We start from the raw sequence: 23,370 nt of genomic DNA, 5'->3' as shown, positions 1-23,370 counted from the left end.
GAAAAAAAAAGATTACCTCAAGTGACTGAATCTGAAGTAATGTTTAGGAAGAAGGGTTGGTGGGCAGTCAACGAAGCTATGGAAACATTATACTTCTCGAAGGTGGCTCTGGTAGCTATGACTAGAAGGAAAAGAGGAAGAAGATGGCAGACCCATGGGTAGATAAGGCAGCAGCCCAGGCCAGAGATATGAAAGGCTTAAACAAGGATAATAAGCAAATTATAACAAAAGAAAAGAAAATATTTGATTTGAAAAACTTCTTCAATGAAAGCTTAACACCATGCACTAGGGGCTGGAGAGATGACTCAATGGTTACGATCTTTGGCTGTTCTTACAAAGGACCCAGGTTCAATTCCCAATACCCACATGGCAGCTCAAAACTGTCTGTAACTTCAGTTGCAGGGGATCCAACATCCTTACATAGACATACATGCAGGTAAAACACAAATGCATGTAACATAAAAATAAATTATTAAAAAACAACCACCACAAAAACACACCAGCACTGACTGACAGTGCAGCTGGAAGTCGGAAGTGAGGCTCAGGTGCTCTGGGGGGAAACTGATATGAGGAAACAGAAAAGTCGCAAATGAAGCAAGGTGAGGAGGATAGAGTTTCACTCTGGCCAAGGGCTGAGAAGCTAGATAGCTATCCGTAGAGGTATCTAGTAGACACCTGGAGGGGAAAGTGAGCAAGCCAGGATATGCTGATATGAGGCAGGATTGTATCACAGCCCCCCTCCCTTCCGAACAAGGTCAGAGTGGAGAGCCACAGTGGCACAGCCTTGGGGGAGTAATTCTCCTTGAGAAGAATGGCAGCTTGTAACTTCCTGGCGGAGTGAAAGCTTTTATTCTTTCTCAGTTGTTGGGAATGTGTCAGGTTTATGAAAGAGGAAGCCAGGGTTTCAGTCTTACAGAAACACAAGCTGATTCTGGAGTGGAGGTTCACAGTACGCAGTGGAATTTAAGCATCTTATTTTTCTTCCTTGGAAACAGAAAGCAGCAGCAGAAGACAAGCTTTGAACATTTAATTTTAGCTAACAGAAAAATTTCAAACTAATTTCCTAGTCCAACTTAAAGTAATTATAAGCAAAACTTACTTTATTACCAGACACTATTTCAACAAAAATACAAGATAACTCCATCCTCCCATCTTCTTTCTCCAAGACTGCTGGATTTTAACAAGCAGGCCAAGAGCACTGAGCACAAGCTCTCCACCCAGAACCCATGCACCAGTGAAACTTCTCAGCTGCATCATGAACCGCTTAGGCTTAGCGAGATTTCTGCATCACTCACAATCATCCCAGAGGTCTAAGAAGCTACAAACCTGTATCCCCAGTTCTCACCCCACTACCTCCTAATTAGAAGTCCCCTAGTACTGACAGCTACACAATAGAAATAGTGGCTACACAGTATAACTGTTAAAGAATTACATAAACTAAACATTTCCTAAGTAGAAGAAATACACGAATATATTATAGTGTCATTTTTACTTTGATGACAGGCAAATAGTCAAGAAAGGCATTACTAGTTCACCTTGGGGACTGCAGTGACAAAGAAAAGAGGCAGCGAGGAGGCAGCTGTGGAGCAAACTCTTTTTTTCCTGATAATATTTTTATTACTCTATAAATAATACCAATCAAAATTTCCACTTCCTCCCCTCCTCTCACTTCCCTCCCTGGAGCAAACTCTTTAAGAAGAACAACAGAAGAAATGCAGCGAATATACCAGGAAAAAAAAGAAAAGTGGGATTTGGGACACCATAAAAAAGGCACAGTTACAGAGGGAAACTTGACATCTTGTCTTGTGACAGGATTATAAAGCTCAGGTTGGCCTCAAACTTGAAATCCTCCTGCCTCTGCCTTTCATGTGCTAGGACTATAGATATGCTATACTATGCCCACAGAACTTGACATCTTTAGATAACATCAAACAAGGAAAACCAGTAATTCCCAGATGGAGCCATTATGGTTTTGTCTGTTCACAAATCAACACCCAGAATCATGGCGTAAAGCATCCTGTACTTCTCATTCTGATGAGGTACAAATTTGAATCACCAACAATGTAACACTAACCACTGGCATCTACATAAGATAACTCCAACACCAAGGTGGCAGAGTAATTCTTGATGTTTGTAACAGAAAAGCCTTCATTTAAAAATGAATTTACCTTTGGAATCTATTATATAAACATTTCTTGAAATGAATTAAAATAAAGGTAGAAAGGCAAAAGTAATATTCAGTCTCTCTGAGAATGTAGTGTGCTGGTTATAGGTAAGTAATAACCGATCTCATATTACTAAAATTGATATGATAAAAACAAGCAAAATATAGGGACAATTTATCTTTTCCATATGCCCATTTTAATAAGGTTTTAATGTAAGCATATAAGAGAGTGTTAATGTATTAGTTTCCTCTGATACTGAAGCACACCTTCCTGCAGGGAATTATTTTCTTAAGCCAGAAGGTAAACAACTCAAAATAGCTTCAGGAAGTCCCTGAAACCAACCAGATTCACTAGGCCCCTACCACCCAAAGGAAAAAAATAAAGACCACTGAGAATCACTCTCAGATGAGCCAAACTTCAATTAAGACTCTCAAAACCAGGGGCTGGAGAGATGGCTCAGAGGTTAAGAGCATTGCCTGCTCTTCCAAGCTTCCTGAGTTCAATTCCCAGCAACCACATGTAATGAGGTCTGGTGCCCTCTTCTGGCCAGCAGGCATACACACAGACAGAATATTGTATACATANACAGAGAAACCCTGTCTCGAAAAACCAAAAAAAAAAAAAAAAAAACAACAAGAACACCGAGGTGTGGTGGTGCACATTTTTAATCCTGGCACTCAGGAAGCAGAGCCAAATGGATCTCTGTGAGTTCAAGGCCATCGTGGTCTACAGAGTGGGTTTTGGTACAGTCAGGGCTATATAGAGAGGAGTTGGACACAGGTGTATACATTTAAACCATATACCACTTTACAAACTCAATGCTATGAATAGCCCACTTAAACTTGGCAACAATCTAAATAGACATCTCTCAAAACAACTGTGGTACTGGCAATGGCTCAGTTAAGAGAACTTCCCACTCTTCCGAAGGACCAGAGTTCAGTTCCCAGGACCCACATTGTAGGATCACAGCTGTCTACAGTACCAGCTCTAGGGGATCCAATATTCTCTTCTGATTTGGCAGGCACCCACACTCACATTCATACACACACTCACTCACACACACAAACATTGTTAAATTCATATTTATTTATTTTATGTGTGTGACTCTTCTGCCTTCATGTGTAAATGTGTACAACATGTATGCAGTGCCTGTAGAAGTCAGAAGAGGGTGTCAGATCCCTTGGTACTGGAGTTACAGATGGTTGTGAGCAGCCAGGTGGATTCTGCAAGAGCAGCCGGTGCTCTTAACCACTGAGTTATCTCTCTAGCCCCTTTATAATTTTTCAAATGTATAATTGACACAAAAAAGAAGAAAGAAGATAAAAAGACACCTTAGTCCATAGTTATTAAAACAATGTAAGCCACACTTCTTTAATCCCAGCACTTGGGAAGCAGAGGCAAGCTGATCTCTGAGAGTTTGAGGCCAGCCTGGTCTACAAAAACTAGTTCCAGGACAGGCTCCAAAGGTACAGAGAAACCCTATCTTGAAAATAAATAAACAAAACCATGTAAACCAAAAGCACAAAGAGAAGTCAGGATGGCAGCCATGTAATCCCAGCACTTGGGAGACTGAAGGAGGAAAATCAGAAGTTTGAGGTCAGTCTGGCTATGGAGGCCCTGTCTAAAGACAAAACAAAACAAAACAAAAAACCACAACTGGATACATCTCAAGATGACACTATTAGGTCATCACTTGTCTATCAAGAAAACACAAGTAACAAGTGTTGGGAGGTGCAGACTAATGAACCTTTGTACCTCTTCTGGGAATTTAAAATAGTCCATCTGCTTTGGGAAAATGGTCTGGTTGTTCCTCAAAAAACAGAGTCTCCATACCACCCAAGATGCATGGACCCATGTCTGCACAGAAACACTATCCAGATGCCTGTGGGATGTTAGGCAAAGCAGCCAGCAAGAAGAAGCAATCCAAAGCCCATCAACTGATTGGCATGCTATGTCTGTGCAATGGTACATTATTTAGCAATAAAAGAAAAATATGAGGGGCTGGAGAGATGGCTCAGAGGTTAAGAGCATTGCCTGCTCTTCCAAACTTCCTGAGTTCAATTCCCAGCAACCACATGTAATGAGGTCTGGTGCCCTCTTCTGGCCAGCAGGCATACACACAGACAGAATATTGTATACATAATAAATAATTTTTTTTTTTTTTTAAAAAAGACTCTCAAACCAAAATAGCTATCTGGAACAAGCAAAAAAATACCCAAGTTGTTTGGAAGAGCTTTAGGTTAACTGAGCCACTTGGAAGGGACACTCTGTTGAGCTGCCTGCTAGCTGTGCAGCATGCTCTGTTTCCAGCTTTGTGAGTTGTCATCCATGCTGAGATGGGTTTGGTCATGTAGCTGTCTGAGTTATTTCTGCTTCTGTTAAGTACCCCTTCACCCATAAGTAACTCCAATAAAACTCACTGGTTCACCAAGATGGACTTCCATGGTATCTACACTTTGGTCTGTTGTGAGCTCCCTATCTGGGATGAGTAGATGTATGGAGTATCTCCCCAGGAAGTTCTGTTGCACAAGTGTCTGCTCTGCTCAGCATGACCCTTCCTGAGCCATGTTCATGAATGATGAAGGCACAGGATAAAGACAAGCACAGCTATAGTGTGCTTTTCCATGTGTCTTACATCATAACCAACACAGAAGAACTGGGTTATGAAGCTTAATTATTACTAAAGATGCTAGATCTAATTCTCAGGAAGCTCACTTGCTTCCAAGAAAGGAACGCAAAGCACGACATTTGGAACCAAAAGCCTCTGGAGGTGATTTTCTTTGTGAGTAAATATCACAACCTGCTCCAAAAACATGCAAAATACTGTAATGTTGCAGATGATTTGTGAAGAAATTAAAACTGAAGAAAGCCACATACAGAGGTTAATTCCTGCTATAGCATCTTACTAGGTATGTGACTTTGAACAATTACAATTATAATCCTCAGGTATTATTGTGAACTTTGTTTTACTTACAAATAAATCTAAGTATTTATAGAAGGTTCACAACAACATCTATCTCAAAAGGCTGTGACAGAAATTAGTTGAGAATTAATGACGCAAACACAATATATGGAAATAACATTAAAATGAATATTAAGGAATTGAGTCACTGATTGTTATAATAATGATAATCATTGCCATATAGCAAAATAAAACACAAATAGCAACTAAAATCTGAATCATAAAATTGAATCATTCAAAATACTTTAAACTGGTTTCAACTGACAAAAACAATCAAGAATAAATTAAATAAATATGAACAATGTTTCTGTGAGAGCAAGCCAACTCAGAATCTGTATGGATGACTCTACACAGCAATACGATACACGCTTACTGTGTAAGTGAAGTCAACTGTGCTGCTCCAGGCAGAGCAGGAGACACAAAAATGCAAAGCAAAGGGCAAGTGGGAGCCTACCTGACTGACTCGGTTCACTTCCTCCTCTTCTTCCTCAGCTTCTTCTCCAAAAGAAAGTAAACTAAAGTTTCTATCAAAACAGAAAGAAAAGAAAATTCAGGAGAAAAGTTAGATGAAATTCATAAATATCCCATTCTCAAGCAATAACACAAGTATCTAACAAAAACATTTTATTTGGACAGTTTCACTTGTCTTCAGCGGAAGTGTTCCAGCACCTACAATTGTAAGCAATTAGATCACTAACATTTCAACAAGTACCCTCAACTAATTACCACAGATTCCCTCCGGGTATTACCGTGGTGCACTCAGTCATGTAGGTCAGAAATTAGCTTCTGATAGTTGTCAAAGCTAGAAGAAACCCGGAGAGCACTATAGGGGAGTAATGAATCTATTTTAATACCTGACAGATATAGCTTAATGTTTTGAAACTAAGAAACACAAAAAGTTGATGGGTAGAAAATATCTCAGATCTTTCAAATTAAACAACAAAATCTCGGGTAAAATAAACTGTAAGTTATTAAAGCACTCTCTTGAGTTTTGGAAAAAGTAAACATTTGGTAGCAATGGAGTTATTTTTTTACATCTACATGCAAGCAATGATGACACATCATCCCTTGCTCTGAATGAGAGGGATGTTTTCATTCACTGTTCTGAATGAAGACAAGAGAACAGAAACTACACAAAGAACTCAGACTCGTCATCAGTGAAATGGTAATACTGAAACACTATCCTAACATGGTGACAATGACCTTCCAGCAGCATGGAGTAAGAAGTCAATGATGGGCTCAAAGAAAATCAAATATACAACGCTATAAAAAGTGATTTTTCCATAAGACAAAATCTACTGTTGGTTAAAGTGCCTGGCTCATATTTGGCAAATTGCTAACACAGTTTAATGTATATGCTTTGTGGGAAGCCAGTATGCACGGTTACCTATACTTCAGGGTGTCTGTCTACACAGTTAACCTTCAAAACAACCACTCTATTTGCCATGAGACGACCAAAGTTCAGAGATTAATAAACTTTGCTTAAGAACCAGGTGTCGCAGGCCCATACAGAGAATTGTCTAAATATAATACTGATAAATTTGATGCTACAATTTAGCAAAATGGTAAGTTGAAATCTAACTATATTATTTTTAATGAAACAGAAAAAAGTAATATAAACAATATTGGCATAAACTTTTTTAAAAAATAAATTGTTTTTTTTAAGAAAACAGAATAATAGAATGGTTTTGATCAAAAATATTTATAAAAAAATTATTTTGAATACCAGTAAAGTAATTACATAGTGCATGCAATCCTATAACACACACTAAAAATATTCATTTTAGTGTTCTTCCCTCCCCAAATTCTTTATACTAAGGATACATTAACTTACAAACTAGCAAATGTTTCTCAATAACTCAGCTATATAAACATAGTGAATACTAAATACTTATTAACACATGTTAAATGGCTACTGTGATAATAATTTCTAGTTTAAGTTAAATGTCATTGCATGTAAGAAATGTTCACTTTAAACGCACATTTCTCTCTCTCTCTCACTCTCTCTCTCTCACGCTCTTATAATTCTGTTAGCTCTGAGTCACAATGACATTTCCTTTTTAAGTAAATAATGATTATAAAAACAATTAAGTAAAATAATGTCACTATTAAAGTTGAAGAAAAATCTTTCTAATATGATTACTTTGTGCCTTTGGGTTTCAATTTCTTTATTTCTTCCTCTGGTTTCTCTTTTTTGGGCCTTTTAATTTCTCTTGGAATGATGTCATCAAAAGGATTAAACAAAACCTATGAAAAGAAGCATTTTGAAGATATTATTCCAGTTTTTAAATTTTAGAACAAAATGAAAAACGATATGAAGTGTACTGACATTGCTGTCTAAATCTTCCCTATATAATTTTATTAGTGCAGTGGTGCACAGGGTACACAGTGCACTTCCAGTCACATGGCCTCATTGATCACCCAAAACATTATGCTCTTTTCAAGTAAAAGATATTTTATCCTATAACTATTTTACAGAAAGAAAAGCATAAGAAACCAACTCAGACATTTGGACTCCATAGCAAATGCTCCTAAGGATTACCTCACTTCCTCAATAAAGAGCAACTTAATTCAACTAAAATCCACTTCTTTGAGCAAAGAACCCTAATTCCTTTAATTTTTCATTATGAGTTGAGCTTTTCATTCTTTATATTATCACCTAAAGTTTCATATCAGAATCGAAAGTCTTTAATTAAATACACACACACACACACACACATATCAGAAATTGTTCTTAAATATAGTGTCTCACAGAAAGCTCTCATCTAATGGTTTAAATGTATCTCTTTAATGGCATCTAGCAGCCGTGTTCCTACTTCACAGCTTTTGATTCTATGTGGATTGCGGGGCCTTTCTTCATCATCGATGTCCACTTCTGTCAGGCGCAGCATGTTGTATACTGTGTCCCCTGTGACCTACCAAACAAAACATAGGGTCACAAACATTTCTATTCAACTTTTTAATAAATAGAGGAATTCTGAAAATACTTTAAATAAATAGTAGCCTTCTGAAAAACTGTTTTTAAATAATAAAAGAAAATATTTATATTTTTACTGTATGTACAATTAACAATGTTAATTGGTAATTGTTAACAGATGGGCTCAGTCTCTTAATAAGCCCTTATATGTTTTCAGTGTATACTAATGTCAGTTACTAAAACACACAATGTCCACATTCTTACTAAATGACAGTTCACTCAAATATTACAAACAAGCTTGAACTTAAAGTAGCTTAAGCATTAACAGTACGATAAACACTTTGCAGGTTATTGCCTAATTGAATCTACACAAATACCCTAAAATGAGAAGTAATTTTACCTTCCTTGACAGAGGGTCAAGGAAGGTACAGACCCGACAGTGGGAGCCTCTCTATTTAGACTGCTGTGCTGTATGCTCTCTGAAGCTGGGTTATATAGCAACAATTGTAAAACATAGTACAAGATAGGAACTCAAGACTCATCTTGCTGATAAAAAAAAAAGTTTAGAGGTAGGAAAAGTCCATGATTGCCAGAAAAACCTGGATTAGGAATGCATCAAAAGAACATGACAGGACATATTTCTTGACTCATGTCCTTAAGAAATAAGTACCAATGTTACATTTTATGGTTTAGATATGACTTGAATTCAGAGGTTCAGTTGTTCACTTTTGCCTAGGACGTAAGGAAGCATTCTTACTGAGCCAGCAGAGGGGGCTAAAAAGCTATTAATGCCTACTATGTCTAAGCATTAACTACAGGGACATTCGGATGAGAAGGGAAGAGGATGAGTGAGCGATGCCTTCAAGATCCCTCTTTATAGAGAACTGTTGAAAATCTATGGGAAGATTATCCTCTCATTTGTTGTTAAACGTCAGGAGGATTAAATCAATACTGTTCAAAGAAAATTTCCAGTAAAATTATAAAGACTAATACAACTTCCACTTTAATTTTAAGGGAATCCATCATTGGTAGCTTTAACCTATAAAATAGTTTTGGGTAAGTGTCTCTTTCAAAGTAGAAACAACACTGGCTAAGTGGCCTTAAGTAGCTAATGTCACCACTTTGAGAAAGAACACATGTAGGCCATGACAAATGACCGACTTGAAGCACCCAAAGTTCAGGTAGCCCTTTACAGCTCATCACAATAGGAACATACACTATCATTTTTAAAAAAACAGTAAGTAAATAACTATAACATGTTTGAAGGCACTCATTATAAAGTCAATTGTATGTATCACAGAAGTTTAAAGAATAACATAAAGCCAAAACCAAACCATATATTCAACATATATAGACACTAACCTTTCCAAAGATGGTGTGCTTATTGTTAAGTTCATCTGCTCGACCCAGCGTAAAGAAAAACTGGCTGCCATTATCATGTGGACCAGCGTTTGCCATGGCAACCAGTCCTCTCCTATTAAAACGCAACCGCGAGTGAAATTCATCCTGCAAGAATGAAAGAGATTTAGTGACTCTTCTCAGTCATAAGACCCTTCATGTTCAATCAGCTATGCAGCAGACCAGGGAGGCTCAGACAATTTCTAATCAAAAATGCTGAAGCTTTATTTAACTGATTTTGAAGTACAATCAAATCCAAATTTAATATCTGTTCACTGCTCTTCAACCTGAACTCGGCAGCTTGTATCTTCTAAATATAGTCAGCCCCATAGCTGTTTATGGACATCTACATACACACGAAGGAGGGGAGTTCAAAGAAAGTCAGCGTCCAATTCTCATTTCCCTACTCAAGAAACCTTCCTCTGAAACACTATGAAGCCTCCAGCTGTTATCCTTCCCATCTCACACACAGGCCGTGAAGCTGTGGCTTTCTTCTGCTCTGAGACTCAGACTCCACCAAGAGTGTGTCAGTGTGATTCCACTGTGCTTTTAGAAGTCCTAACCCATCCTAAGTCAGCCCTTCTCAGGGTGGCAGACTGCAACAGTGCAGGACCACTGTTTCTTGGAGACTTTCCTTGCTCTGAGAGCTACTGAGAACTTCCCCCAAGACCTACACTGGGATCATCTATGACACCATTTCTATAATCAGGGCTTTTCAAGCATTCGAGGCTATTTTTCTTTAATACATTATTCTTAAGATCTAAACTCTAGAACATCCCACCAGGAACCAGAGAGCCAAACACCCTGACCTCCGACTGATCAGCTTTCATAAGGACTGTGGGGAAAACACTCCCGCTGTTTAAATCCCCGGAATCTGTGGTATTTCTATACCATGTATGTGTCCTGGACAGTTTCCTGTCAATTTGACATAAACTAAAGTCATCTGAGAGGAGGAAACCTCAATTAAGAAAATATCCCCATAAGATTAGGCTGTAAGGCATTTTCTTAGTTGGTGGTTGATGGTAGAAGCTGAGCCTGCTGTGGGTGGTGCCATCCCTGGGCTGGTGATCCTGGGTGTGGTGGCACACACCTTTAATTCCAGCACTCGGTACTCTAGGAAGAAAAGGCAGGCGACCTCTGTGAGTTCAAAGCCAGCCTGGTTCCAGGACAGCTAGCTAGAGCTGTTACACAGAGAAACTCTATCTCGGAAAACAAAAAGACAGACAGACAGACAGAAAGGAAGACAGATAGACAACTGAGCAAGCCATGAGGCGCAAGTCAGTAAGCAGCACCTCTCCATGGCCTCTGCATCACCCTGCCTCCAGGTTCCTGCCCCTGCTTGAGTTCCTCACCTCACTGCTTTTGATAATGGGCTATTGTATGAAACTGAAAGGGAAATAAACCCTTTCCTCCCCTAGTTGTTTTTGGTCATGGTATTTTGTCAGAGCAATAGTAACTAACTAAAACACTATGTTTAAAATGATCTATCTAGCTGAAAGAAGTTAACAAAGTTAATTGTCATTTTAAAATAACAAAGAAAAAACTCAGAAAGGAAATGCCAACAGAATTTAGGATAAGCAATGGGATTAACAGAACACAAGAATATTTCCTATAAAGTCAAGGTCCTAAAATTATGAGATATGATTAACAGTGACAGTTGAGATTATTTAAATACTATGACCTACTTTCCAGGGTGACTATCATCTAGAAAACAAAGCTTTAAAAAGAAGAAGTTCCGCTGTTTTTCTCAACAATCACAATCATGCTGTGATGAGGCACTGCGCTACATGCCAGCAACCCTAGCACTCAGGAGGCTCAGGCACAATGTCAGGCACAAGTTAAAGGCCAGTCTGTACTACATATTGTAATTCTAGCCAAGACAACAGAGCAGGGTCCTCAATAGAAACTTTGAAACAATTAAAAATAACACTGACCTAGGGAAAGATGAAAGAAATCTCTAAAAACTCTTTCCCACTAGAATAAATATGAAGTTGTTTTTTCAAAAGTCTCCCGATTTTAAGAACCACTGGCAGTTACTCACCCAAAGAACCCAACATTGCTATAATTAGACTAATAACAAATACAATGTTTGCTATATTTGAGCCCATTATTGTTCCTAATTTCTTAAATAAACTAACTCTTTTCCTTCTTAAGTTTATGCTGGCAGTCAAGAAATCACAGGCCAGGACGAGAGGAACGGCTCCGCAGGTAGTTAAGAGCACTTGTTGCTCTTACCGAGGACCTGGGTTCAGTTACCAGCACCCACATGGTGGTTCACAGTCATCCACAACTCCATCCCCAGGGATCCAATGCTCTCTTCTGACCTCTATCGTCAGAAAGCAGAGCATGGTGAACATATAACAGACAGACATAAAAACAATAAATCTAATAAAAATTTAAAATAAGAAATTATGTACCCATTTTTTATTAAAATGTCTTTTTCCTTTTTAATATCTTTGGCTCTTCCTTCTGCTCACTTTCTGACTGTCCACCATGTATGGCTTTGTGCTATACAGTTGCTTTTGTGGACAGTAACTACATAATATATAGTAAGCTCCAGTGTGGGAGATTGGTCCCTCAAAAGCTTTATATTGAAGTCTTAATCCCTGCTGCAGCTATATTTGTGGCTCTGACAAGGAAGTAAAGGTTTTAAATGTGAAAAAGTAAGATGACATCATAAGGGTTGGGCTCTCATCCTAACCCAATAAGGCTTGTGTCCTTATAAAAAAAGATCAAGACACTGGTCCTGGGTTCTTCTTCCCCATACCTCTTCAAGGTAGGAAAAGGGACTGTCAGGCACTGTGACTTGAACTTCCTAGCCTCCACAACCGAAAGAAAGAAATTCTCATTTGTCCCCACAGACTGTTGTAGTGGCCCAAGCAGACTACTGAAAATTCCATACAACATTTAAATCAAATTATTTTAATCTAAAATAGCACATGCAATGTTCTAAAAATTGGCTGCTGAGATCAGACACAGCAAAACATCAGGAAACATGCCACATGGATTTTTTTCTGAACAGTACTTCTTTCTCTCTTTCTCTCTCCCTCTCCCTCTCTCCCTCCCTTCCTTCTTCCCTCCCTCTGCAATTTTTAGTTCTACCTTAATTTAATCTAGGTCAAAAATTTGCCATAAAATAAATCAGAAAAATGCTTGGTAGGTAATATTTGTTTTTATCGCTGAGTAACTCTAACACCAATGATTTTGTATACTACATGAGATATTTTCTTGAGGAACACTTCACTTTTGGAGAAGCATTCCAAGCTGACCTAGAATACAGTAAATTGATCTGACCTTAAATGGGGCTCCATAGATGGACTCTCCCCCGGTTCCGGTGCCTGTGGGATCTCCACCTTGGACTATGAAACCAGGTACAACTCTATGAAAAATGGTGTTGTCATAGTAGGCTGAAAAACAATTAACACATTAATTTTGAAAACTCGCATGACTTTGTTGTCATAGTTACTATACAAACAGAGCCACAGATTTAATTTCCAGAATGCTAAGTACACTTTTAGACCAAAGTCCTTCCTCACTACTTCTTATAAAACATTCAATCTTCAAATTTCTATATGTCTCTACAGAAACAATGGTGCTTTAGTTTTTGTTTTCTCTCTAGAATTTCCTCACAGTCTGGATTACTATGAGAAACATAAGTTTAATACACATCAATGGCTCTCAACTGGGGAGAGAGGGAAGCAACAATTCTGTATCCCAGGAGACATCTATCAACATTTTAAAATATTTTGGGTTAGGGGGAGTACTACTGGAATACAAGACGAGAAGAATATGGATAAGCATCCTAAAACTCAAAGGCTTGTTTCCATCCCAAATGCCCACTGTGCTGAAGCTGAGAAACCTTGGTAGAGAAGAATAGCTCATTTCTTGCCTCTTCCTCTTCTCCTAAAAGAAAATTAACATACTAATACACAAAAGTATACAAACCTACAGACACTAGAGTTACTAACTGATCATAGTTCTGGCATTATCCTCAAAAAAACTGTTCAATAAATGAAACAAATAGCATTGTGTGTTTTAGTTCAATTGAATAGTCACTTATTTTGTTAGCTGATTTTAGAAAAATCAATATAGAATTAATAGAATTTAAATACATTACTATATTACAAATATACTTATAGATATAAATATGCAGCAGAGATGAAATATGGTCTCCCGTAGACTTTATTCTCTGGAACTAGAATCATTAAAAAGGAAAAAAAGTTCACTTAGATAAGACAGAAGCCGGCACCCATTGAGTTACAGGGTATCCCCTATGAAAACTAAAATTAGTTTCCTTTCGCTTTGTTTCTTGTCTTTCTTTGTAACAGCTTCATATCATGTTTTAGACTGGCAACTTTCAAAACTTATTTTTATTTAGATGTTTCTCCTAACTATACAGCAAAGACCTCAAAGTTCAAGGTTAAATTGTAATTACAGATCTTTGAGTTCTGCAGAATATGACCATCTTTCAACAGGAAAGCTTTTTTCATCGAGGGCCACATGGGAGACTGAGTTCCCTCCTTCCTTCCTTCCTCCCTCCCAGGCTTTCATTCATTTTCTTTGAATTCTGTGAACTATGCATTGCTATTGTTGTTTGAAAGGTGCATTACAAGACTCAAAAACATCCTAACTTCTTTGAATTATACATTCAAAGGATTAAATGAAGTTCTCTGCATTAGTTTACTCATTTAAGAAATGTGTGTGTGTGTGTAATTTGCCTGCATGTATGTCTACATACTACATTCATGCCTTGTGACCCTAAAGGCCAAAGAGGACACTGGATCTCCTGGAAGTGGAGTTATAGACAGTTGTGAGATGCCATGTAGGTGCTTGGAATTGAACTCAGGGCTTCTGGAAGAGCAGCCAGTGCTTTTTGACTGCTGAGCCACCTCTCTTGCCAGGAGTATCTTTTTTAAAAATTAGTCTTCTCAGGTTTTTAGTTAACCTTCCCAACAATAATCCCATTAAATTCTTGCCTGTTTCATTAAGAAAACTCTTCTGGTTATTTCTATGATTTTTCCATCTTTTATTTATATCTCCTGGTCTTCTTATAAATAAATGGGAGAATAATTCTTTTTTGATGCAAGTGAGCTTTGGCAGCACCCGGCTGAACCTCATGTTTATTTCAATGTCGTATTCTATCCAGATACTTTCTGTTTCTTCATTCACCTGGTCCTGAGTTGCAATTTACCATTCATTCTTTCTAGTGTTTTTGTAATTTCACTCTCCTGTAAAATTTGAGCTTTTGACTTCTTTAAACTTATTACCAGAAGTCAGGCTTCTCTGTCTCTCTTGTTTCTTAGCTTTGTTGACAGTTATCCGAGGCCTTTCTAACTAAACTACCTGTCTGATTTGATTTCCTTCCTGCCTGCCATAGCAATTATTAATAATGATCTTTGCAGACATATTTCCTTTGTCTCATCTGTGGGACTGGATTCTTTTATTATTATTTCTTTAATATTCTCCCTGCGGTGTTATATTTATCTAATTTCTATTTGGAGAGCTTTGTCTATATTAGACAACAGGATTCTGTGGATTCCTAAGTACCTTGTTTCTCTCCAAAAGTATTTTTTCTGACACCATGAGTAACACTGTGTCTAAAAACCAGGTATAACTGGAAAACACTGACTTGCCACCACTGGAGGTATTTTAAATCATATATAATGCATTCTAGAAGCCAACCAGAAACTGTAAAGAGTGCATGGGATGTATAGCTGCATACACAAATATCCATGAACAAAAATACTCAAGGGAATATAAAATTTTGCCAAGTTTCTTACAAAGAAAAATCATCATGTTATGACTTCAATTGATAACAAATCGGTGAAGGCCAGGTTGTAAGCTTTGTGGAAGAAAAAAAAAGACTGCGAACAAAATAATAAACAGTTATACTTAAATGCAAACAGGGTGAGAAGGAAACCGAGAGAGGGAGAGAGAGAGAACTAGAAGAAAGCTAGTATAAGGATGTACAGAAGAGGAAATAGAGAATGTTCAGGAAATACAGAATGACTGGCTAAAGGCACATGATTAGTGGAACGGAAAATGATGGAAAGCTAGGAAGCCAAGTTCCTAAAATTTCAAATATCATGTGCACAGAGAAGACAAAGAAATGAGAGGGAGGACCAGAGAGGAGGCAATTCCAGTCATGGAGACGAAAGTGCAGGCCATCTGGGGAAGAAGTTGAAATTTGGTCTAGTGGTAGCTGATAGAAGTTTCCAGTAGAGAAGGACCATTACACCATCAGATCAATTAGGCACAAGCAGGAAGAAATGGATGGAGTTCTGAACCTAACAGTCATTTGTACAGAGATAAAACAAGAGTGGAAAAAATAGCACAGAATGAGAGGCTCACGGCATATTCATATTTAAAGAATGAAAGAAAAAGTGAGTGGTGATTAGCAGAGGAGATCAGTATCAGGCATGATTTGTGTCTGTTAAAAGTATAACAATTTACAGTTTACCTGGAAGAAAGCTGAACTATCCCCGCAGTCTGTTTCCTTATACACTGCTCAACATCATGTGGCCAACATCAGACCTCAATGTGAAAAACACATTGTAGTTTATTCTTTTCGCTTTTTAAAAAGAGCTCATCCATCCAGGGTTTTATTTACTTAGAGAGTCTCACTGTGTTGCCCAGGCTAGTCTGAAACTAGAAATGTTTCCGAATCAATCTCCCAAGTGCTGGAATTACATGAGCAGGCCAGAATGTCCAACACACTGCCATTATCTGTAAACTAAGGCAGGTTTCTCCTCAAAATGATAATGAAGGCAATACTGACCTTCCAAACAAAGCTGAACGAAATTTCTGCATGCCTTTGGAGCTTCTTTTGACCACAACTCTATGTCAATATCTCCAGCTGTAGTTTTCAATAAAACCTATAAAAAGAATGTGATATCATATTAAGTATTTATTTTGCTTGATAATTGGCTAGGCGACTTGCAACACTAACTAATGAGTTTTCAATTTTAGAAGAAATCTTACAAACTCTGCTTGGGTTTTGTTGTTATACTGAACAAACTTCAAACATTCATTACAGCCCAATCATCATTAGATGATTCAATACACCGTTTTCAAAAAAAAATCTAAAGAAAAAAAGCACTTATTTTTTTCTAATCACAGAACACAAGCTTCATTCATATAAAAACAAAGAGTGCAGATTTATAACTGTTTCTCATTGCTTTATTTCCAATAAAATTGGTTAGCAAATTATGAAATCAAGAAGTTAATGAACCCATTGAATTATGACATTGAATTAGACAATTTTACAATCATTCATTTGAAATTATTCTTGAACCCTACTTTTATATTAAAATCATGCCAGTTCTAGTTTGGAAATAAATATTCTGTCTATGCATGTGTGCAAGTGAACATACATGTGTGCACACAGAGGCGAGAGGTCAACATTGAGTGCCTTTCTCAAGAGCTCTTTGTCTTAACTTTTTGATACAGCTCTTCTGCTGACCCTGGAGCTCGCCACTCAACGAGACTGGCTTGAGAGCAAGTTGAGAGATCATCTGTCTCTGCTACCTTCCTGATCCTGGTCCGAGGTTTCAGATACAGACCACAATGCCAAATTTTTCTCAAGGATATTGAGAATTCAGACGCACTTCATGTTTATTCATCAAGTACTTTATCAACTGAGCTATTTCTCCAGTTCCTTGATGCTTTTTTTGTTTGTTTTTTTTTTTTTTTTCAGCCAAAGTCTTAGAGCTTTGTAGTCCAGACTTGCCTCAAACTCACCTTGAACTCCTTGATCTTCCTGCCTCTATCTCCCAAAGTACTTGCACGGGGGTATGTGTCACCATGCAGTGCTAGAGATGCAAGTCAGTGCCTTGTGCATGCTAGGCAAGTATTCTACCAACTTAGCTAGAGTCCTAGCCCAAAGGAATATTCTTAATTAAAGTCTGATTGTGACTTGATAAAACGGTTATGTCTTAAAAGTCAGCATCTCTATAACAGGTAGTATATATAATCATCTCCTTTTTTATTGGTTCATAGCAGCAGTTTCTCTTTGGTGGAACTAGTTGCTTTATAACAACCAAAACCTCTGCTAGGCCTGGAGGATGAAACAGCTTATTCAACAACTGGCTCAATAACTACAAATAACCAAAAAGAACGTTAGTACCTAAGTGACCAGCATGGCACAGCTAGAGTCTAATTTCTCCAGTATCAATTTTTCTTTCCCACCCCAACTGTAGAGGAAGTTATTCATATCAATAACCTGTGGTCACCACAAAGAACGTTTCTTGCAAAGAAACACTGCAAGATAACTGGAACTAAACTGATCCTCACGAGGAGACTGTCCCCGTGATATAAGTCACAGTCCTCGTTTCCTAAAGCTCCTTGGCCTTGTCGCAAGCACAGTTTTAGAAATGAGGGGAGTTTAAAAACCATCCAGGAGAGCCCTGGCTTTTAAGGATGCCCTAGGGGTTGTAAACTGAATAAGCAACAACAAAGTGAAGAACATCTAACTGCCCTACCCCCCTCCCCCAACCTAGTACAATTTGTGACTACTTTGTTTCAGAAGCCTGGGAAATGCTATCATAAATTACAAACACTGATGAATGCATTGCATCTTTTGGGCAACACACAGCTCTTTTACAACTACCCTTCACGGCCTGTGAAAATGGGCAAAGTGAAAATATCTACACTATGGTAGATGTTTAATGGGTTCCTTAACACATAAAGAAACAGATAGAAGCCAGGCATGGTAGCATGTGCCATTAGCACTCTGGAGGCAGACGCAGGCAGATCTCTATGAGTTAGTTCTAAGCCAGCCTCTATATAGCAAGCCCTTGGTCAGTCAAGGCTACAAAATGAGATCCTGTCTCAATTTTTTTCCTTTATTACATTTTTTTATTCTCTCTCTTTGTGTGTGTGTGTGTGTGATACAAACTAAAGTTGGATTACTCCCTCTTTCTCAAAATGAACCTGAAATGACATTAAGCACTCTCTCCCAACTTTCCATTAGTCCTGATGAACATCACGTCCTGACCTACTTCATTACAACTTGTATCTCCGAAATGAAGCACTATTGTTAGGGGGAACCTAGACTTCCTTTCTTAGTCACCTTTTAAAGAATTCTGTGATGTTTCAAAGACCATATTTAAAAATAATTCTGATTTTATTTTGTAAAAAACAGCAAAAAATAATATTTATTGAGATAATCTACTTATCAATAATTTTACCCTGTTAAAGAGATCACTAGCTTTTGGTACACTCAGAGTTTGGAAGCCACTGCCACTATTTCTAAAACATTCCATTACCCTAGAATGCGCTGAAACCTTGACCCATTTTCAGCCCCTCTCTATTTCCCCCACCCTCATCCTTTGGTAAACATTAATTTTTGTTCTGTCTGTATGGACATTGCCAAATGAACATTTCATATAAATGGAACCATACAAAATGGGCTTTTTTATGTCCAATTTCTCTCACCAATTACATTTCTTTGAAATTAAAGACATCTGTCTTCCGGTTCTCTATATTTTGTTCTATAATGTTTTTAAAAGCTCAGTAAGAGAATAAACAATGGCTTTATAATCTTAGGGACAAATATTTCAAGAAAAAACAAATATTTAATATCAGGTTCATTTGTAACAATAAGTTGAAACACGTAATCCCAACAATCTTCATAAATTCTAATTATCTGACAGACTTCCTGTCCTTAAACGCTACCATTTTATTACAGTTTGCTTACATTTTTACATTGTACTTATTTTGGATTTTTTGTTTGTTTGTTTGTTTGTTTGATACAGGGTCTCACTGGGACTTTCTTTGTGGACCAGACAGTCTTGAACATACAGAGGTCCACCTGCTTCTACCTTCTGAGTGCTGATATTAAAAGGACGTACCACCACAAACCACCAAGTTTTTACATTTTTTGTTTGTTTGTTTTCAAGACAGGGATTCTTTGTGTAGTCCTTAACTTGCTTTGTAGACCAGGGTGGCCCTGCACTCAGAGATCAGCCTGCTTCTGCCTCCCAAGTGCTGGATTAAAGGTGTGCTACACCATGTAGTGAGAATCCACGGGAGTCAGGGAGAGGTTGAAAAAATTTATTTAGGGTGAGCACTCACTGATACAGAGCAGGTGAGACACCGCTGCAGTTGTTCTGCCCAAGGGGAAAAGCACCAATAGCAAGCCACCTGCTTCAGTCTTACCATTCAAGTCAGCGTGAGAGCAAGAGAGATAGCGAACACCTCCTCCTTTCCTTATAAGAAATCACAATCACAGACAAGAGGCCACGCCCTCCAGCCAGTACCCCAAATCTATTGGCGGACTGAATTCCCACAACACCAGGCTACATTATTACATTATTATTATCTTTAAATGAAGTTTTTTAAGGCTGATTTAGTTAATCTAGGTACCGTAAATCCATGTAACTAATCATTGAAAATTGCAACATACTATTAAAAAACTGACTGACAAGTACCTGGATTTTGTGTATGTGCAAGTGTGCTTTTACTGTGGGTTCTGGGAATCAATCTATACACACACACACATACATACATAAGTTATACACACACACACACATAATTAAACAAAGAGAAGATAATACAAATTGATGCATATTTTCTTCTAGTACCCCAGGAATAGTGGTCCAGGCCCAAAATACACCTTCACTAGTTTAGTAACCACCTCTGAGAATAAAGTAACATACATTACCCTTTCCCTCCACACGCTGTGTCAAGCTGCTCAACTTCAAAGTTGAGTCTTCAACCTATCAGCTTGGACTTTTGGGACATGATATTGACCAGTTTCCTTCTATCAAAACAGACATACTAGCCCCATAGATTTGTTGTTAGGATGAAATGAGCTATTATACAGATAGCTATTATTATTATTATATTATATATTATTATATTATTAACATATTATTATACAGAACAGCTGCACACAAGTAATCAAAAAACACTAGCCATGACTATATTCTTTTTTTTCTGCTGAAAACTTATACCTAGGGGGAAAAAGTGTGGTTGAAACACATTGCACATCTTAAAACCTTTCACTGATAAGCTACTAAATTAATAATGGCTTTTTCCTCCTTCAGCCATGATGGCATTCAGAGATGAGTCGGTGTCACACATCAACTTCTTCTTATGTGATACTCTGCTTGCTATTGATTCTGAATCCAACTACGCTCCTTCAGTGCCTAAAGTGCCATTAGAGAAGAGAAGAGGCTTTAAACAAGCTGGAGACTATGTCTTATGTTCTCCTTTGGCCTGTTTCTACTCAGAAGAAAACTCATATTCATCATAATTTGTAGCTGTATTTTTATTCACACAATTATTTTATCAATACACAGTTGTTGTGGGACAATGGTCTTTTATTCTGTCACTTGTATTATTTTTTAATAAAATGCTGATTGCCCAGTAGCCAGGCAGGAAGTATAGGTGGGGTGACACCAGAAAGGAAGTAGAGGCGTGGCAATGAGAATTCTGGGAAGAGAAAAGACTCAGTCTGCAGTTGTCACTCAGACACAGAGGATGCAAAATGTGACTGCCTCGCCAAAAAAGGTACCAAGGCACATGGCTAACACAGACAAGAATAATGGGTTAATATAAGATATAAGAATTAATTAATAAGAAGCCTGAGCTACTAGGCCAACCAGTTATTGTGTGTTTATTTGGGACTAAACAGCTGTGGGACCTGGTGGGACAGAAACATCAGTCAACACACAGTTCACTCAACTGACTCAACAATAAAAGGGGTCATGATGGGTTTTCTTCCAGCCCATCTTTAAAACCTAACATAAAACCTTGCATGTGTTTTTCCAGGGGAAAAAAGTGTTGGGTTGGGGAAATAGTTCAGTGGGTAAATTGCATACAAGCCCGAGAACCTGAGTTCAAATGCCCAGACCTCACAGAAAAGCCAGCTGCTCTGTGTCTTTAATCTCAATGCTCTTATAGTGAGCTGAAGAACAGAGACAAGAGAACCTCCGATGCTCACAGGCTGGCATATGCAGCATCAAACAACAAAGAAAAGAGATGCAGCCTCAAAGTAGGTGGAATATGAGGGCCATCAGCTAGGCTATACTTGAACCTTCACAAGTGTGATGTGGCATCTGCATGTGTGAAAGTCTGAACGCACACATACATCGCACACATGCTTATATGTACACAAGTTTTAAAATATTTGTTAAATGAATGATCTCTTGTTTAGAAGTGCTTTTTCTCTAAGATCATGTCAAATCTTTTCCTAAAGTAAACAACCAGTTCCAGGACAGACAAGGACTTATATGATAACCTGTTATATTTCTTTTCTTAAAAAAGTCCTTAGCGTATGAGAGTAGAACACCTAAATTGCCTGAGACTCACAACAGTTTAACCTCACCCTCACCTGAGTGCAGTGCCTCTCAGAAGCTAAAGAACACAGCATCAGCTCATCTGCCGAGCCATCCTTTCTTTCACAGTATTTGAACTCCATCCCCTATGCGCCAAGCATTTTTCTAGATGCTCATACTCTGTCTCTATATTGTTTGTCTAAAACAAAAGGAAGATACTATTAAAAACTATACCCTGAGGGCCAGAAAGTGCTGAGACCCAGGGCACCACTGAGATTTGACAGGCTATTTGACAGGCCTCTTTGTTAAGAGTGACATTTGAACAGGTATAATAGCATATGTGTGCTGCAAATGTTCAGCAATGTGAAGGGCCTGCATAGCAGAATGCTCAGTCTCTTTGCTCTCTATCACTATTTATTAATTGAGATGGACACTATCGAGAAATAAAGCTTGATCATAAAACCTATCAGGGAATCCTTCCCCATTCCAATGTGGCAATAGTCCACATTGTCCTGCTGCTTCTAACTGACAATTATCTCAAAGATAGCTCCTCCAAGATGTTTTTTTCCTATCATTTCCAGTTTTTCACTCCATCAAACTGCCATGGCAATATAATCTTCTCTTCAAGAACCTCACCTACCAAAGCCAGGTGTGGTGACGCATGCCATGTAATCAGTCACTCAGGAGGCCGAGACAAGTTAGGAAATTAGCAGCCAGCGTTGACTACTACATGATGAGACCTTGTGAGGCAGTATTTCCTGAGCTGGCCAAATCCCAAACTAAGCTATTTGTTCTGTCAGGGTGACAACTAGATAACTGTGTACCAACTTTTGTATCACCAGCACCTAGTAGAACGTGTGGTGCTTGGCGGGCATTTAATAAGCATGATCCCACAAGTTAAACAACAAAATTGAACAATCCTAGCATAAGTCTTTTATAAACAACAGACACTAGAAGGCGCCCACAGAGCTGGGTCAAGGAAGTTAAAGGGCCAGAAGACTTGCGAATAGAGAAGCTGCTCAAGGATGCTTTCAAGAATATGCTGAGACGTGTCAACGTAAATAAACATAGACGCAACACTGTCCAGAATCAATGTGGACGGACGTCCGTTGGTCTTCCCAATTCTATGATACCCGACACCCGCCCCTCCCTCCCCTCTCTAAATCAGGAAGCTCTCAATTGGGGTAGCCAGGTATGGTGGAGAAGTTCTCACCTTCCCATTCGTGGGCGGCTCCTGGATGTAGATGTTACTCATCTTGGTCAGGGCTCAGGACTCCGCTCCTTAGTGGGGTCGCGAGCGGATGGCGGTGTCCGCCTGTTAGTAGACAATTCTTTAACGTGAGTACTTGGGGGGAAACTTTACTCGGTCAGAGTCGGGCAAGACAGCCATACCAAACACTAGTTAGTCCCCAAACTAGCCCCTCATGGGCGCCGCCATGTTGCTCCCGGACTCGAACACCGCTAACTCCGGAGGGGGAAACTCCGTGTCCTTCGGGTAACTAGAAAAGATTATAAAACATCTGCAACTTTAATTTGTCACTTTATAGGTAATAACAGTTAAAGGAAAAACCCTTAAATGTCACTACTGCGTCCACACCAAGTGTTCTCAGCTAGCACTCCCCTCCCGAAGTCGGCCGAAATGGTTCC

The 23,370-nt window shown here is 38.5% G+C and overlaps 1 protein-coding gene across 2 annotated transcripts in view; it reads right to left on the bottom strand.

Moving 5' to 3' along the window:
- The window catches only part of Cwc27 (CWC27 spliceosome associated cyclophilin), a 168,966-nt gene extending 145,748 nt beyond the window's left edge, over positions 1–23,218 (bottom strand). The window contains exons 1-7 of one of the 2 annotated variants that reach the window (XM_050160369.1): positions 22,937–23,218; positions 16,221–16,317; positions 12,737–12,849; positions 9,407–9,550; positions 7,944–8,042; positions 7,271–7,374; positions 5,582–5,651 (exon numbers count right to left, since the gene is read on the bottom strand). In XM_050160369.1, the coding sequence (XP_050016326.1) occupies positions 5,582–5,651; positions 7,271–7,374; positions 7,944–8,042; positions 9,407–9,550; positions 12,737–12,849; positions 16,221–16,317; positions 22,937–22,978 (669 nt within the window). In that variant the 5' untranslated portion in view covers positions 22,979–23,218. The remainder of the gene's footprint in view (positions 1–5,581; positions 5,652–7,270; positions 7,375–7,943; positions 8,043–9,406; positions 9,551–12,736; positions 12,850–16,220; positions 16,318–22,936) is intronic. The other variant, XM_050160370.1, reaches the window with a different exon arrangement.
- Between the last annotated feature and the right edge of the window lie 152 nt (positions 23,219–23,370).

This window comes from Alexandromys fortis, unplaced genomic scaffold (genome assembly GCF_014885135.2).
Source record: "Alexandromys fortis isolate MF-2015 unplaced genomic scaffold, M_Fortis_MF-2015_v1.1 scaffold_76, whole genome shotgun sequence".
Classification (NCBI taxonomy): domain Eukaryota; kingdom Metazoa; phylum Chordata; class Mammalia; order Rodentia; family Cricetidae; genus Alexandromys; species Alexandromys fortis.
The sequence above is the reverse complement of the archived record's forward strand: the minus strand, read 5'-3'. Positions and strand labels throughout refer to the sequence as shown.